The 15,594-nt window shown below is 36.5% G+C and overlaps 1 protein-coding gene across 24 annotated transcripts in view; it reads left to right on the forward strand.

The window, feature by feature from the left end:
* DMD (dystrophin) overlaps positions 1–15,594 on the forward strand; it is a 1,198,278-nt gene that overhangs the window by 816,688 nt on the left and 365,996 nt on the right. For all 24 annotated transcript variants that reach the window (XM_030020819.2, XM_030020811.2, XM_030020812.2 and 21 more), the window contains one exon: positions 5,313–5,421. In XM_030020819.2, the coding sequence (XP_029876679.1) occupies positions 5,313–5,421 (109 nt within the window). The remainder of the gene's footprint in view (positions 1–5,312; positions 5,422–15,594) is intronic.

The following is a 15,594-nucleotide window of genomic DNA, read 5'->3' on the forward strand; positions in this document are numbered from 1 at the left end:
TACATTGTTAAGAAGGCTAATGCCTCTCAACACTTCTCTTTCAGAAAAATGTACTATAGAATCCTTCTCCCCAGCAGAGAAACCAGTTTGAAGGGGATACTTTACACTTGGTTTCCTAAAGACTATGTAGACCTTCATTGAGACTAGAGTATCATTTTCTGTCCTGTAGAATCTTGCAGCAGAAAATAATCAGCCAGAAGCCTCCCATGTGTGGTTCAGCTACTTTTGGAGTGGGAGACCAAACTAGTAAGGTCACTACCATATCGACCAGAGCTTGATCTGGTTTCTGGTTTTATAACTGCCAATAAAGTATCTGTGAACATGATGATTAAGAGTTCCCAGAAACTGTTATAGTGGGTTATTGACTACACTAAGTAACTATTGCAATTGCTTCTGGCTGGGCAGAGGTAGTAAACTTTGTATTTGGAGCTTTTCCAAACCTATAGGAGTCAATAACCTAATTTTACAGAAGAAGGTTTCCTCACAAAGTTAGGCTGTCTGTAGGTGACCTCTACAGTGAATTTCTTGTTTTTCCATCTCTGTTTAGTCACTATTCTTGGAGTATTATTGTCCTACTTTTACAAAATTTCCTTTAAATTACTTATAAATCCCACCAGCAGATCCCCATTCACGGGAGCACATGAATGCGCTTATCTCCACTTCAGAAATTAATACATTTTTAAGAATGATTTGGTTTCTTTTCTTCTTTCCTGAATAGAAATCCTTAAGAGTTATTTTCCCCTTTGGTATCTATGCTTTCTTTTAATGATCAGTTCTCTTAAACAGTGATAAAACACTAAAAAAGGTAACTCAAGGTGACTTAAAAGTAGCGTGATAATGAGAGTGAGCAGAAACAAAGCTTTTGACTCTGTGTTGGGCATTTTCCTTGGCTAATATGGTGCTATTTTTGTTGGGAACTGAAAGATGTCATCTGCACTCTGAATGGATGATGGAACAAAAATCACTCTGTGATAACTGCATTTACTTATTTCGTATGACTTCAGCTGTAGTCTTAGGAGAATCTTACTCCACATTTTAACAAGCAAAGTACTCGAAACAACAAAAAACTAGAGGTTTTGGCTTGCTTTCTAAATTTTTGTTGTTGCATATAAAGAATTGCAGAACGAATGCTGGCATTTTCAAGGAGAAGAAGTAGTACTTGTTTTATGTACCACTGACAGAAGTATAAATGGTGTGAAATGATTCTGTTTAGGCCAAACTTCTGACATAGAAGTGTACTCTGTGTCTATTTCTTTTAAGTGTTCACATCAAAGACACTGAAAACTGCCAATTTCTACCAGATTTACTGGAACAAGATAACTCTTGAAATAAAGTTTATGATGTTCCATGAGTTGTAGTTTTGACAATGACATTATAAAATGTGTCTGTGAGGAAATTAGTAACTACTTGTGGAATAGTGAGTATTTAATTTCTAGTCCCTCTTTAATTGCATTTTACCTTTTTCATTACATTCTGTAGTTCAGTTAATTGAACGACCTGTGAAGTTAATTTCTGGTTCAGTGTCTGTCTTGTACAGTAAGTCATAAACCAGTGAATATATACTGTCAGGACTGTTGAATTGCTTTCTTGATGATGGAGGTTTCCTTAAGCTTTCACCCATTTATACTGAGTTGGTCTTCTGTCATCATTCTTCATGAGTAACTTCCAGCACTGTCTGCTATTTATATGTTCCAATATAGACTTTTCAGCAAATGTCAAAATCATTTTCTACAGAAAAGGTATTTGGTGGACGCAGAAGTAATTCGTACTCAGATTAAGGTGTTTTTGAAAAGATATTAGCAAGGTTGCAAAGTTAAGCACTCAAAATTTTAGAAAATTCTTGAATTAACACTGCTGTGGTGGCCTTGGTTTAGGCTGAACCCTGCCTAATTCAGTACAGGATATGGACAGCACTCGCAGTGCGAGCAGCAATTCAATACTTAGACTCATACTCCTTGTTTAGTTTGTGGCACAGAAAAAAAGATAAAATTAAATGGCCTCTTTAAAAGCATTAATTACTTGCATAGCATTGCTTGACAACTTTGTAGATTATTTAGTTCTCTGAGGCATCTTTGTCTTAGCTTCCTTTTTTTCCCTCTGATTTCCTTAATTCACCACAAATCTTCCCATTCTTTTCCATAAATGAAGTAGAGGTTCTATCGACTCATTCACACCGCAAGCCTCTCCTGTGCTGAAAAACAGTATGTGTCAGAGAATTAAAGATACTGGTGCAATTATGTGCGTTGTATCTGAATTAATGTTCATAGTTGACGTTAGTCTGGCGTTTCCTAATGTTTAGCTGTTTATCTTTCCAACCTTTATAATATACTCCCATTATGGTGTTTTGAATGTAAATTAATTCCCATGGATTTATATTGACACATACTTAATCTTATCTCATAGTTATGTCACTGAAAAATAAGTATATTTTCACACCTTCACTAAGCATACGAAAAGTGCTGATATTGGAATTTTGCAATGCAGGACTGTAAAAATATTTTTGTTGGCAAATGAAATCCTAGTATATGCTGATTCAAGAGTCAAGAATAGGATGAGACGTGTGATCCTTTAAGCACTAGCACTTTAATAATCAGACCTATTCACTTTTATAAAATGGATTTCATGCTTTTGAAAAGCATTTCTGTAAAGCTTTTGTGGGTGGGGGAGGGAGAGGTTACTGCTGGTTACAGTGGCAGTAGAAAGAACGTAAACCCCAATCTCATGATTAACAGCACTTAAACAGAAAAGTTTATTCGGGAAAGGATTCTGTGGCAGTGGAAGAGCTGTAGTTTCCTTGCCACAGCACTCAATTTGTCCTTTCCCATGTTGGGTGGGAGAGTGAGTAGTGAGGAAGTCATTTTCATTGCCCTCAGTCTTGCATTTAAAAGACGACACCATTTCTCCCTCTAAATACTCCTCTCTAGTTTTAGTGCTGTCAATGAGATTAGTTCATGTATGAACGTTAACCTCGCTTAAACTGCACCGGTGCTGACATTTAAAGGAAATCATTAAATCAATAAAAGTGTTCCTCAATGCAACATATTTCGATGTTCATACTTGTCACCAAAGCTCTGCCATTGCAATTACAGCAAAATTGCTGTGCTCAAAGAAGTTAACATTTTAATGCATACATGCTAATTTATGGCAGATGCAGGATTGGCTCAAACCATAGTTCTGATAGAAGAGTTTAGAACTAGCTACTCTCTTATTAGCGGTGTAGATGTTGCCTCAGACAACTCTCTCTAATGTCTGTGGTGGGCATGTTTTATATTTTGTCATTGCTGGAAAGAGATCTCTGGCTCGCATCCGCATGAATGATTAAGCAGCTATTCATAGTGAGGACCAATATTATATTTATAACATCCATATCTCCTTCCTTAGCTCCCGTAAATATATTGTAAAATGAAGCCAGACTTTGATAGTGTAATCTCTCCAGCTTTTGTTTTTAAGGGCTGTCTGCATTCTCTGCTACTATTGAATTAATAGATATTGGAGCAGTCCTTTACATTTTAAGCTCTGGAAGTAGGTTCTTGGTCTACAACAGCAGAAAAAAAAGGAACTTTAAAATCTGACATAAAATGTGTTCAAAATGTGTATTTCTCTGTGTCCGTAATCCACAGAGAAATAAAACATATGTATGATTGTGAATTGTAATATAACAAGTTGCATTTATCATGCATACCTGATTGCTTTTTCTGCCTAGTCCTCATAGTCTATTATCAAAGAGAATCTCTGATATTCCTGACTTTTGATTTTATTTTTAATGCAGTTTTTAAGCTGCTCTTAAAGATAAAAACTCGTTTTATTCCCTAATTCAGAATTGTATCCTTTTTCTCCTGCCCTGTCAACAAGCATTTACACTAAAAGCTGTCCTGAGTTTATACCAGGTAATATTCTGGCCTCCGTTGGTGACAGATACAAAAGAACTTTGCGGATTTAGAGTGTTTATGGCAAAGCTTAAGGCAAATTCTAGAAACGCTCCACTGAGACATCAGAATATGAAATTGTGCTACCTCAGTGTCTATGTGTGTGAGTGTACACACGGCAATTTAATGTGTATTGTTCCTTATCCCTCTTCTATTGACCCCTGTTGTCTTAGACTCTACGTAATTAAAGTACCCTTCTTAATAGGCATCCTGTTTCCATCACGGCTGGATTGTGATTTAGTCTATATATCTAATCTTGAATTGGACACAAGAATACTAAAAGCATTCCTGAGTGGCATTGGTACACTGTGCTGCTTTTTGTAGCAGACAATCAGGGAGCAGCTTAAAAAAAGAAATACAGTCTTCATTTTAAGAGTTTAGAGATGCCAGCATAGAATTAGCAATGCTTCATCCTTCTTTACAGTCCTTAGAGAAAGGAAGAAAGAGGGGTAGAAACAACATTTTCAAGTCTAAATGCCTCTCAGGGTTATCTGAGGACAGATGTAATTCATACTCCAGACTTTCACTTAGGTTTTGTTTAAAAGTAACAGTTCAGCCATTACTGGTCAGGACTGCATGCCCACACACTGAAGTTTGTGACTCCCTGAAGACTCCTAAGGCCTTCTTTTTACTTTTTTTTTTTTTTTTTTTTAAATTGTTTTTTAATAGGTGGAAGAATGTGTTCTGCATTTGATATTACAAATTGCAGAGGTTTTCTTGACAAGTTTTTTTTAATACATAATTCACCTTTCTATTTGAATTTAAAAAATTAGCTTCTCAGGTTCGTGGTGATAAAAACCCCCACCTCTCTACAGTATGTTAAAAAAAAAGTCGTCTTGTGTTCCCCAAAACGGTGTAAAGGCCTGTCGACCAGGGAGCAGGGCAAGCCAGAGCTCCCTGGGAGCAAGAAGCAGGGCAGGCTGGGGGGCTGTCCCTGGCTGGGGGTCAGGATCAGGCCCAGCGAGGGGAACCAGAGTCAGACCCAGCCCCAGGGGGCTGTGGCAGGGCCATGGGGATGGGAACGGGCTGAGGTTGGTCCAGGAATCAGTCCGTGGTTGTGGTCGTGGTCATGGTCAGGCAGCTGCGCTGGCTCTAAGTTGGCCCTGAGCTTCAGCAGCCAAACTTCGAAGAGGAAAGATGCTTTCAGGACCCTGACACCATGCAGCTGTTTTGCAGCCCAACTGGGAAGGATTTTACACATTCGTCTCTCCCATTTGTGAAAATTAATTGCTGTTTCTACCTTTCTGTTTTTTTTTTTTTTTTTTTTTTTTTTTTTTTAATTCAGGTGGTCCATCAGATGGAGAAAAAAAAGTTTAATTTGTTTTACATTTATTTACATTAATTTACATACTCTAAATTTAATATATTTTTTATTTTCTATTGTAGAAAAAATTAGAAGACTTGAAAGCTGACTGGAAGGCAATAAACCACTTAATTCATCAACTAAAGGAAAAGCCAGCATTAGGAGCGTTTGGCCTTTACTCTTCAGGTCTCTGTAAGTGCTTCAGTATATACGTCTTTTGAAATTAATTACAAATCACACAGCTAAAAGGAAAATGGCTGGAGACGGTCTAAATTCATTCTGCATCCTTACAAATTTCAGCTTTAGCTTGTAAATGGGAGGTGTGTTCGTGTGGCATTCAACTTGGCTTTTTATCATTTCCTTTCTATTTTGTGTAATGTGTCCCAGAAGACAAATTAGGTTATGGATTTGATGAAAAGATTGCAGCATGCTTTTTAAATTATTACTGTTTCAAAATCTTGTTTCTTTATTCTATGAAGAGATGAGATGAGATTTTGACTTTCTACATATATTCATGGAGGAAATACTATGAAGGGATAAGAATTATTTAAATTAAAAGATAATAATGTTACAGGTCGAGTGGATGTAAATTGGTCACAATGAAATTCTGAAATTACTTTTTATGATAGGGCAATGAACTGAGACTATTTCAAGACAAAGCTTGTGTATTCATAGAAAAGGTTGTATGACAACATGGCAAGAGTAATTCTGCAGTTAAACATTAAGTCTGTGATATATATCTCTGGGTGTCTTGAGTTCATGAATCCACAACAAGAGACTTGATCTCCATTTAATTTAAATTATTTGGACAATATTTGTATTAGGTTCTTCTCATATCTCTTTGTACCTGCTGGTTCCCTACAAGGATTACAAGCTCATTTTTATCTCCTTGATAAATGGATTTTATTTCCCACTGCTTTCCTTTGAAATGTAGTGATTAAGCATGGGTGGAAAAGAAATATATAATGGAAGCACTGGGTTAAATCTCAGTTTCTAAAGTCTCAAAGATTCTTTACTTGATATTGAACTATCTATCTCAGTTGCTTGGATGAAGGATGTTACTCACCCATACAATTTGGAAAGCTGCTCATCAGATGTGGGAGTAGAAAGAAATCCCCCCCCCCCCCCCCCCCGGCCCCGGCATGTGTCAGATTTCCTGTAACTGAGGCTACGATACAGCTACAGTAGTCACCTGGGATTTGATTACTTGTTGGATGTTGATGCCTCTTGCTTTTAACATGTTTTAATGGGTAGCATACAAGAAAAGCTGAAAATGGAGAATTTTCTACCTTCTACTAGTGACTGTCTAGGACAGCAAAGCAGAAAAATCTTTTTTCAGAGAAGTAAATAATTGCACTATATAGACAGAATCCAGAATATTCAGTACCAGAAGAAAGTCCAACTTCTGTCAGAATAGCATGTATCAATTCAAGCAAAGCAGATGTCTTGCTTATGATGTGTTGAATCTTACTAAATAGGAACTATCATTTAGTTTTAGTCATTTAGAACTGCTGTGGTTCCAGTGGCAATCATTTCAGTTTTCTAAAAAGGGCTAAATACCACTAGTGTTTTTTAAAACTTGTAGTACAGCAGTATCCCTGCTTTACAAGATTTTGTTCTAAGGCATGCTATAGAATTTCATGTAATGACACAAGGGAACTCAAGGAGATGCGTAGTCATTTTTTGCTGTGCTGGGTCACTAAACTTGTTGTGTCAGTTTTGCATGTCAGCAGGTTATGTCAGATTCCAGGGGGAGGGAGTGTTGGTGACTTGTGTATTTGCTGTTACAAAGGAAATTGTAATAATGGAACAAGAGAGAGAACACACAGTAGTAGTGCAATAGATTCCTATATTAACTCATGTTTAGCTGAAGAATTGCAAAATTACTCATTTACCTTAATTCAAAATGTAGGCTCTGACTACTAACATTTCTGAGACTCAGCAAATGGAATTATACATGCAGAAAATGAAAGCACTGGTGTTCTATAAAGGATTAAGTAGGAAGTAAGATTGATTTCCTTTCTATTGCCAAGAACACTTCAAATTTGAACCTGTGCTTGTAACACTAATTCATAATTTTTCTTTATTTGAGTCAGTTTACTGCAATCACATCATTATAGATGTATCACCATAGAACTGTAGAGTTCAGAAGGGACCTGTGGAGACATCTATTCCTCTTGCTCAAAGCACAGTCAATTAGCACAGGTTGCTCAGGGTCATGTCCAGTCAGGTTTTGAGTATCTCCAAGGATGGAAACTCCATAACCTCTCCAGGCAACCTGTTCCAGGGTTGCTGAACCACTCTCACAGTAAAGAAAGTTTCTTCTATTTAAATGGAATTTCTAGTATTTCAATTTTTGCATGGTGCCTCTCATCCTGTCACTGGGCATCATGAAGAGAGTCTGGCTCTGTCTTCTTTATTCCACCAATCGGATATTTATACACATGGATATGATCCCCCTGAGCCTTCTCTTTTCCAGGCTGAGACAACAGGTTTCTGGAAAGGTAGAAAGTAGTATGTGTTACTAAAATATTTTTTTATTTTGTTTAAAAAAACCAGGGGGGGAGGAAGGAGAGATTGAATGTCATGGGTTTTCTCATGCTAAACTATAAGTTCTGTAGTAATTTTAGCCACTTGCGTTATAGACATTTTTATGGACTTGCTTGTTCTGTGCTGCTGATTCTCATGAACCATGAATTGGTGTGCACAGAGACTCAAACTGGCTATGGGAGAGCTAGCTTTAACCAAGCCTCCCAAAAACTAAACCACCTCATTAAAGGTCATTTTTAAAGAAAGATGCACAAAATTATTTTGGAAGGGCTCTGTGAAGCAATGGCAGTATCCCCTGTTGGTAATTATTCACTTCCTGATTCTTTAGAGTCTCTCGTGGACATCAGAATTTAATAGTGTTGACATCTGTGTTTGAGACCAGGGAATGAAGATGTAATTGGCTAATCTCTACTGCCCTGTCAGGTATCATTTGGTCTAGTCTGGCTATAAGAACTCAGCCAGAGGGTCTTACTAAATATACCATCTGGTGGCTGTTACAGAGGTAAAGGACCCTGTTTATAATTATTTCTAGGTCTGTGTATTATAGTTTCTTTGGCACTAAAAAAAAGTCCTTAATATCCTACCAGTCCAGTGTGCCCTCGGGCATAGTGAACAAGAACTGCTTTTCCAGCTCGAAGAATGTACTTAGCTGAAGGGTATGTCTAAAAACTTAGCTAAGATTGACTTCCAAGACAAGATGATTCAGGACGGAAATCACACTTGCTATCTGTACTTGACATGATAACATGAAATTGTGTGAATGTCTCTATCCAAATACCTTGATGCCTTCCTTAGCCAGCAGTTTGAAAACATTTTAAGCAGAGAGAAATGCAGTTCTGGAATGTGCTTTTACAGGAGGGACAGGTTTTAATAGTATTGTTAGCATTTCTATGACTTCTTTTGTACTGAAGTGCTACCACTGCGTTTACTTAATAAGTTAGGTAAAGTTAAGTAGTGCTTTGTAAACCCATGTGAATGCATTGTGGGGTGGGAGGCATTCCTGACTTTGGTCCCGAGGAAGACATTTTCCATCATTTGCCTTCACTCAAATAAGAAGTTAGGGGAAAATTTTGGCCACTTTCATTTAAAGCTCTACTTGAAAATACAATTTCTTAAAAAGGATATGTATTTATTTTCAATCATGCTATACCTGAAGTTAGTAAAACTTTAAAAAATAACTGCAAGTGAATATGGCTGAAAATACTTTGTCAATTAATTTTACATTTTGCATGTATAGCTAATAAAACAGTGAGCAGTACATTATATTGGTACTCCTGCAGTTTGTTTAACTTATTTAGTGAACAGTACTTTGTGTACAATCAGTTTCATTTTTTCCCCTGAATTTTTACACAAGTTTTTGTATTTTTGTATGAAACGTCTAGTCAAGTGAAACAGAAAAATGTTTGACTGTGAAATGAAGAAAAAAGTAGAGAGTGCTAGTGTCAATTACAATGATGAAATTACTTCTGAAAATTAAGTAGAATTTGTCCCTTTAAACTTTACAAGTTATCAGTCTTATTTTGGAGCATTGTTGTAGCAGGTCTAAAAAAAGATTAAAAAATAATTGGTTTTGTTTTACAAATTGTAGCAGAGTTAGAGATGCATTTGACAGAAAGGCTTTATATGCATTGTTAGTTATTGTATATTTAATACAAAGAATTTGAAGAAAGGTAATACCATATCACCAGAACTCATAACACTACCCATCAGATTTAGGTATCTTTCCTTGAATGCATACAATCAAAGCTCTTCTGTGCTTTCAGTATAATTTGCTTTGGGAGTAGGAGTCAGAGACTGCAGGCACGGAGCCACAGACTGGGCTTCCATGTAGAGGGGAAGAAGGCAGCTTTTCAGGATTTAGAATGAATAAGGGAGAATAGGAGAGGAGTGATGTATCAAGCTGAGTCCATTAGAAGCAAGTTGTAACATGAGGATTGTGAGCTGCAGTAACTTCACCAGCTGATTTAACCAAAAGAGAACTCATCGCTTATTAGCCCATATATTCAGCTGGGGCATAGGAAAAAGATTCACAGCGGTCACCTCCAGAGTTTATAACACCTTGAGTTTTGGGGTTTGAATTGAGAGAGTGATATTTGTGAATCTGGGGAAACTAGTGACAACAGAATTTCATTTGCTTGTCCTTTGATATTTTAGTTGAAGGAGTGCATCCTAAGGTATGTCTCCTTCTGTTTGGGAAGCTTAGTTTGCCTCTTATTTCTCCATGAAAGAAGTCCCTGCCTGGACTAGGCATGCTGCTTTGTTCTAGGCCTGTAAGAACTTATAAAACAGTTCTTGAAAAATATCACGGATGTTACTCTATGAGTATATGTACCTCTGTGGCTTAATACAGCTGAAATTCATATGCAGTGCTTGGAATGTAATCTAACGTAAGAAACATGTACTGGGGCTACTAAAAATATACAATTCCTGAGACTGTAGGTTTTTGAGGAAAATTAGCAGCAAACAAAAGCATGTGTGTGAAAATACATACCTCGATGAAATAACATAAAGTTTGAAACTAAAATCCAGTGACCTCAGAAGCTGAAAGTGCTTCTGTAGTGCTAGTGTCTGTATTTTATGCACCTGGAATTTTCTTTTATTTTCATATTAAATGCATAGTTGAGTGATCTATTATTCTATATTGGTTAGTTCTAAGATAGATGTACCGACTGAGCATAACCGTATCATGCATTATGAAGACTGCCCTGTTAAATCTCTGATATGATATTTGGTTTAATATTTTCAGTGGGGATGAAGGATTCTTTGTTTTTGAAACTATAACTGTCAAAATATATTCATTCCATGAATTTTCAGAGCTGGATCATGTAATATCCCACTGCCTCTTTAAAAGCAAACAAACCATTTGTTTTTAAGAGATATTCAAGAAACAATGACAAAAACGTAAGAAACAAAATGACAACAACTAGCTTTGGGCAAAAACGCACAATAGATACTATGTTCTTTTTTGTAGTATTTCATAGCTAATGTGCTCTGAAGCAGTCATTGTTTATATGTTATATACAGTGCTTGAGTGAACACCACATATGCTGTAGTTCAGCACTGTGTTTCTCAGAATTTCCAAATGCTAGTCTTAAAAATCCTTGTGCATTTCATTATATGCACCTGAAAAGAGAACAATATGTGTATTCAGGGGGTAAATTAAAAACAAATGTACGAATCAGATATTAGAATGTGTGTATTGTTTATAGCAGCTGGCATAGTATAATTGAGACCAAGAATACTCAATAATTCCTTGGGGAAGACTCAACAATCTAGGGATCTGTGCATCTACAGCATTTTCAATACTAATGCAAACGTGTGTTGATATTTAAAAAAACATTGCACATAACTTTCACCATTTAAAAGAACTGTGCTATCAGCTATTAAAATGCTTGTGTGGGGAACATGGTAGACATTTAATTTTGCAGAACCTTTCTCCACAGAGTTGAACAGCTAAAAATCCACAGCATGCATCTGTTGTGACAAGTAGTTCTACACTGAGTTAGAAGGCAACGCTACTGCCAGTAGTCCATTTTAGTTAACATTAGTTTCAGGACACCAGTAAAGAGACCTCTAGCATGAGAGCTGTAATAGAGAGAAATATTATTTCCAATAATGGCCATGTCTCGAATTGTATAGTTTCTGATACTTGTGCATGTAGAATCTAGAGGAAATATCTGTTTTTAATATTAGTTATAATTAAGTTTAACTCTATGAAAAGTTTTACTAAAACAAAATGCAAGAGAGACAATGAACAGGGAACAATGCAGTAGGGAAGTATCATAGAGAATACCTTGACTTCTTGAATCAGTGGAGCACAGTAAGAGTAGGCTCTTCCTTGAGTCAGTTGGCATAACAAAGGTTGCCGACTCTCTTATAAAATAGAATAGTAGAGGAATAGATTGTGGTCTTTACCTTTTCTTTTGGTTGCTTTTAGATGAAGGAATGAACAATGGTTTCTAATAATAATTTAAATTTTCTTGGTTTTGAGTCATTTTACTTTACAGGTTTCTGTGGTAAAGAGGTTCACAGATGCCAGCCCGAGTTGGCCGTCTTATGTGTACATTGCCATATATCTAGTTTCCCCATTGTGTTCAGGAAAGAAGTTGCCTGATTATTCCATCTGATTTTCATTAAGAAGCTTTTTCGCTTCTAACACGTGTGCCACGTCTAACAAATAGCAATATGGCACAAAACTGAATCTGTTACCATTTGATTGGAGATTTTTCGAGGTCAGGACCCAGTTTCACAAGCAGTTCTATTTTTCAATACAGCTGACATCAGACACAAGCTGAAGACAAACTTGTCTAATAAAGCTTTCAGATTCAATTTTCTCTCTGCATATAGCTTCAGGAATCTCTGGAGGTCATTCACAGCATGTGCTGCAACACCAACAGGGAGAAGTAATGAAAAGAGTCTAGATAAAAAGCTGACACTATGCCTTCAGAGCTGCATGAATAAAAACATAATAAGCAAGTTTATAAATGCAAATCTCTGTGATTCTCAGAATTTCATCTTGATTTTTATAGCATATCTTGATGTGAGGATTTGTTTCTGGATTATCTGACAGGTGAAAAATACATGTGAAATATACATAAGCCACAAAAGGCCAATTTAAGTCAAAAGAAAGGTTACACCTTTATATTAAACGTCCTATTTCAGGGGTCTCGCAGTAGGTTACTCTTTGAAAGTATCTGTAATAAACAGGTGTGACAGTGCAGTTTACAAAGGGAATGTGGACTTTAACTTTGATTTTTCAGGGCTCAGTTGAGTAAATAAAACTCACTCTGGGTTACTACACAGAATTTTTATTATACTCATACCTGTGATGAAACGTAAATCAGAAGGTGAAAACCGGACTTGGCTGCTTTGCTGTTATTAAAGACAATATGGAATCTAGGTCTACTTTTTCTATTCTATAACAAGTTGTTGAAAGTGCAGCTGTCGAGATTTGTGATGTAAATAAGATTAATGCTATCATCAGTCTTTCAAAGGACCCCATTCTCCTATTCCATTTTTAAAATATGATCTGGTATTTTCTTCTGAGGAGCAGGCTTTGCAGCTTGTTTTCTTTCATTTAATTTCTTGATCAATAGTTAGTAGCAGCAGGATATACAGGATTCATTTTGATTAAATCCCATGAAATGTAAATGATAGCATACTGTAGAATTCATCAGACTATTATTGATAACCTATACCAGGTGAGAGCACAGAACTAAGTTATGGTTATGGTCGGTCTTTTTTACATGCCTCATGTAACATGGCTCAGGAAGGAATTAAATGAATGTTTATTTTTCTCTAGACCTATATTCAGCATGCACTGCAGAATCCAATGTTAGTAATTTTCAAGAAATGTGGCAACAACACAATTGCATCATTTTTAATAAACAGAATCAAGAATTTGAATTAGTTCATTCTGGACGATATGGAAAAAAAGGTTTCTCGTTAGAGTTCCTAGCAAAAAATTATGCATAATAAAATGGTAGTTGATGCTCTTTTTCAGCTTTTGTACCGCAGTTTCTAGCTTTACATCACACGTTTTTTTCTATGCTTTAAACCCACTCTCTCTCCCTTCTTTTTGTTACAGTAACTTGAATTACTATAATATCTGACTATCCAGATAGCATTGGCTTGCAAATAGAAGTAATCTCTCTTTTCTGTTTCCTTTTATATAGTAATTAGGTCTATTGGCAACTACATTGTGTGAAAATCTCTTGTAATTTGCTAGAATAATAGAAAGTGATAGGTCATTCTGCACACAGTCCTCTTGACCTGTGTGCTGTTCTTTGTTGACTGGTCTTTTTAAAAGAGCAAAGCAAGCTGGCTTTTCCTTCTGAAAGGAGCAGTGCTCAGTGCCATCCCGGCCATATCCTACTGAGAAATGCAATGTCTCTTTGACATCTTTCGAATATTTCTGTGGTGAGTGGAGCTGCCACAGAGTTAAGTCTGCTCTACAGAGAAACAGCCAGCCAAAAAGTGTGAGCAAGTGCGACCACAGATCATAAGCAGAGTGGAAGCCACAGGGAATGAGGAGCAAAGCTCATAACTCCTTCTAATGTTTCTGCTCTAGTCAGAGGGCATGAGATGGTGAAAGACAGACAGACTTGTTCCTTAAACTGTAGAAGGCTAAAATGAGGAAAAGACCGCAAATGAAAACCTCTTCTACTCCAGCTAGAAAACTCTGTAGTCTTGTTTATATGAAGCTTGTCACTGAAATATCAGATTGCTGTCTTTGGTTGTATCGGTGTGGAGTAGCAGGGAACATGGTGATGGAGATGTGCAGGTAGAGATTTGCATTACTGATATTTCCTTCAACAACAGATTGGTGGTCAGATGACACTCAGGTTCCCAAAGGCAGTTCTTCCTAAGGTGATGCTAAAATAGCTGGAAGAGCAATGGAGGTTAGTTTGACCTGAAAAGTAAGCATTATATGTGTTTACATGAGAAAGCTTGACAAGTGTTTCACAAAGTAGTACGAGGCAAGATATTTTAACATTTCTGATGAAAGAACAGAAGGTGCTTGCAGTGATTTGAGGAATTACTTTGTCAAAAACAAAGTAGCGGTGATGATGTTGCCTTCTCTAGCTTTGAACAACTCTAATTCTGCAGAATTTTTCTCTCCGAGAGTAAGGGTAGACTTGGAAATTTTTGCATGAATACTGTAATGCTGTTAAATTACCTAATAACTGAACTCTGATTATTTGAAAGCTTCTTCAAACCTGTTCTGATTTCTTTTTTTTAAAGTACACGGTACCTAAAATTCCACTGGCTCCTTGGTATTCTGTATCTGTGTACAATTTTTTACACTTTTTTCTTCAGAGTTCCCCTTGGCCAGGATAGTAATTTATGCCTGTTAAATCAATTTGTAGATCTTATAAAATTAGAAGAGGTGATTTTCATAAGACTGTAAAAGTTGGAGCCGCTGGCAATATGTGTTTTTCCTTATATCAAAGAACTAGCTGCCAAAAATTCAGTTACATGCCAATAGCAGTACATTGGAAATGTAAATTGTTGTCATATAGATTGACGTCCAATTGAAAGCTGCATACCAAATAAAGGAACTTGTTACTTTTACCAACAAAAGGAATACTGAGAGGTACTTGCATCATTTGTGACAGATGTTGTCACAACGCTTTTTATAAGGCAAGTATGTGACAGAATTTGATGGAACACCACAACTGCTTTAGTACAAAACATTCATTTTCATGAAATCCTTTTGTAACAACTGCAACACCTGCTTACTCAAAAAAGACTCCTGTCCTTTGGAAAAAAAAAAAAAAAAAGCTTTCTGTAGGGGTACAAATAAAAACAACAGAAAAAAAGCTGTTTTCAAAAAAATAATGTTTGAGTCCTTGAGCTGAAACTCTTCAGGCTGCCCAGAATTGATTGTGTGTGTTTCTAGATATTGGAAAACTTAATTAGGGATGCAGGAATCAATTACTGAAAACACTTGGGGTGGGGGTAGAGGGAATAAATACAAAATTGAAATTTTATTTCATTATTAAAATATGAATTTAAATAACAGCAAAAGTAATATTATTAGATCACTTTCAAAAATAAAATTGCTGATTGACTGTGTCTTAATGTTGTCCCACAAACGGGGTCTGTTTACCTGGTGTGCAAGCCAATAACACACAGAGTCGAGGTATTTTCAAACTGATTTCATTGATACGCTTGAATGGGTGCCTGTCTCAAGACAGCACCCCCTTGTCTCAAAAATCCTCACATTTATACACTTAATGAATACATATTCATTGTTATTTTCATAAGGATTGGTTCTTTCTTCTTCGCCCCTCATGTAAATTAGTGTGCAGA

This window comes from Aquila chrysaetos, chromosome 7, assembly GCF_900496995.4.
Source record: "Aquila chrysaetos chrysaetos chromosome 7, bAquChr1.4, whole genome shotgun sequence".
NCBI classification, from domain to species: Eukaryota; Metazoa; Chordata; class Aves; order Accipitriformes; family Accipitridae; genus Aquila; species Aquila chrysaetos.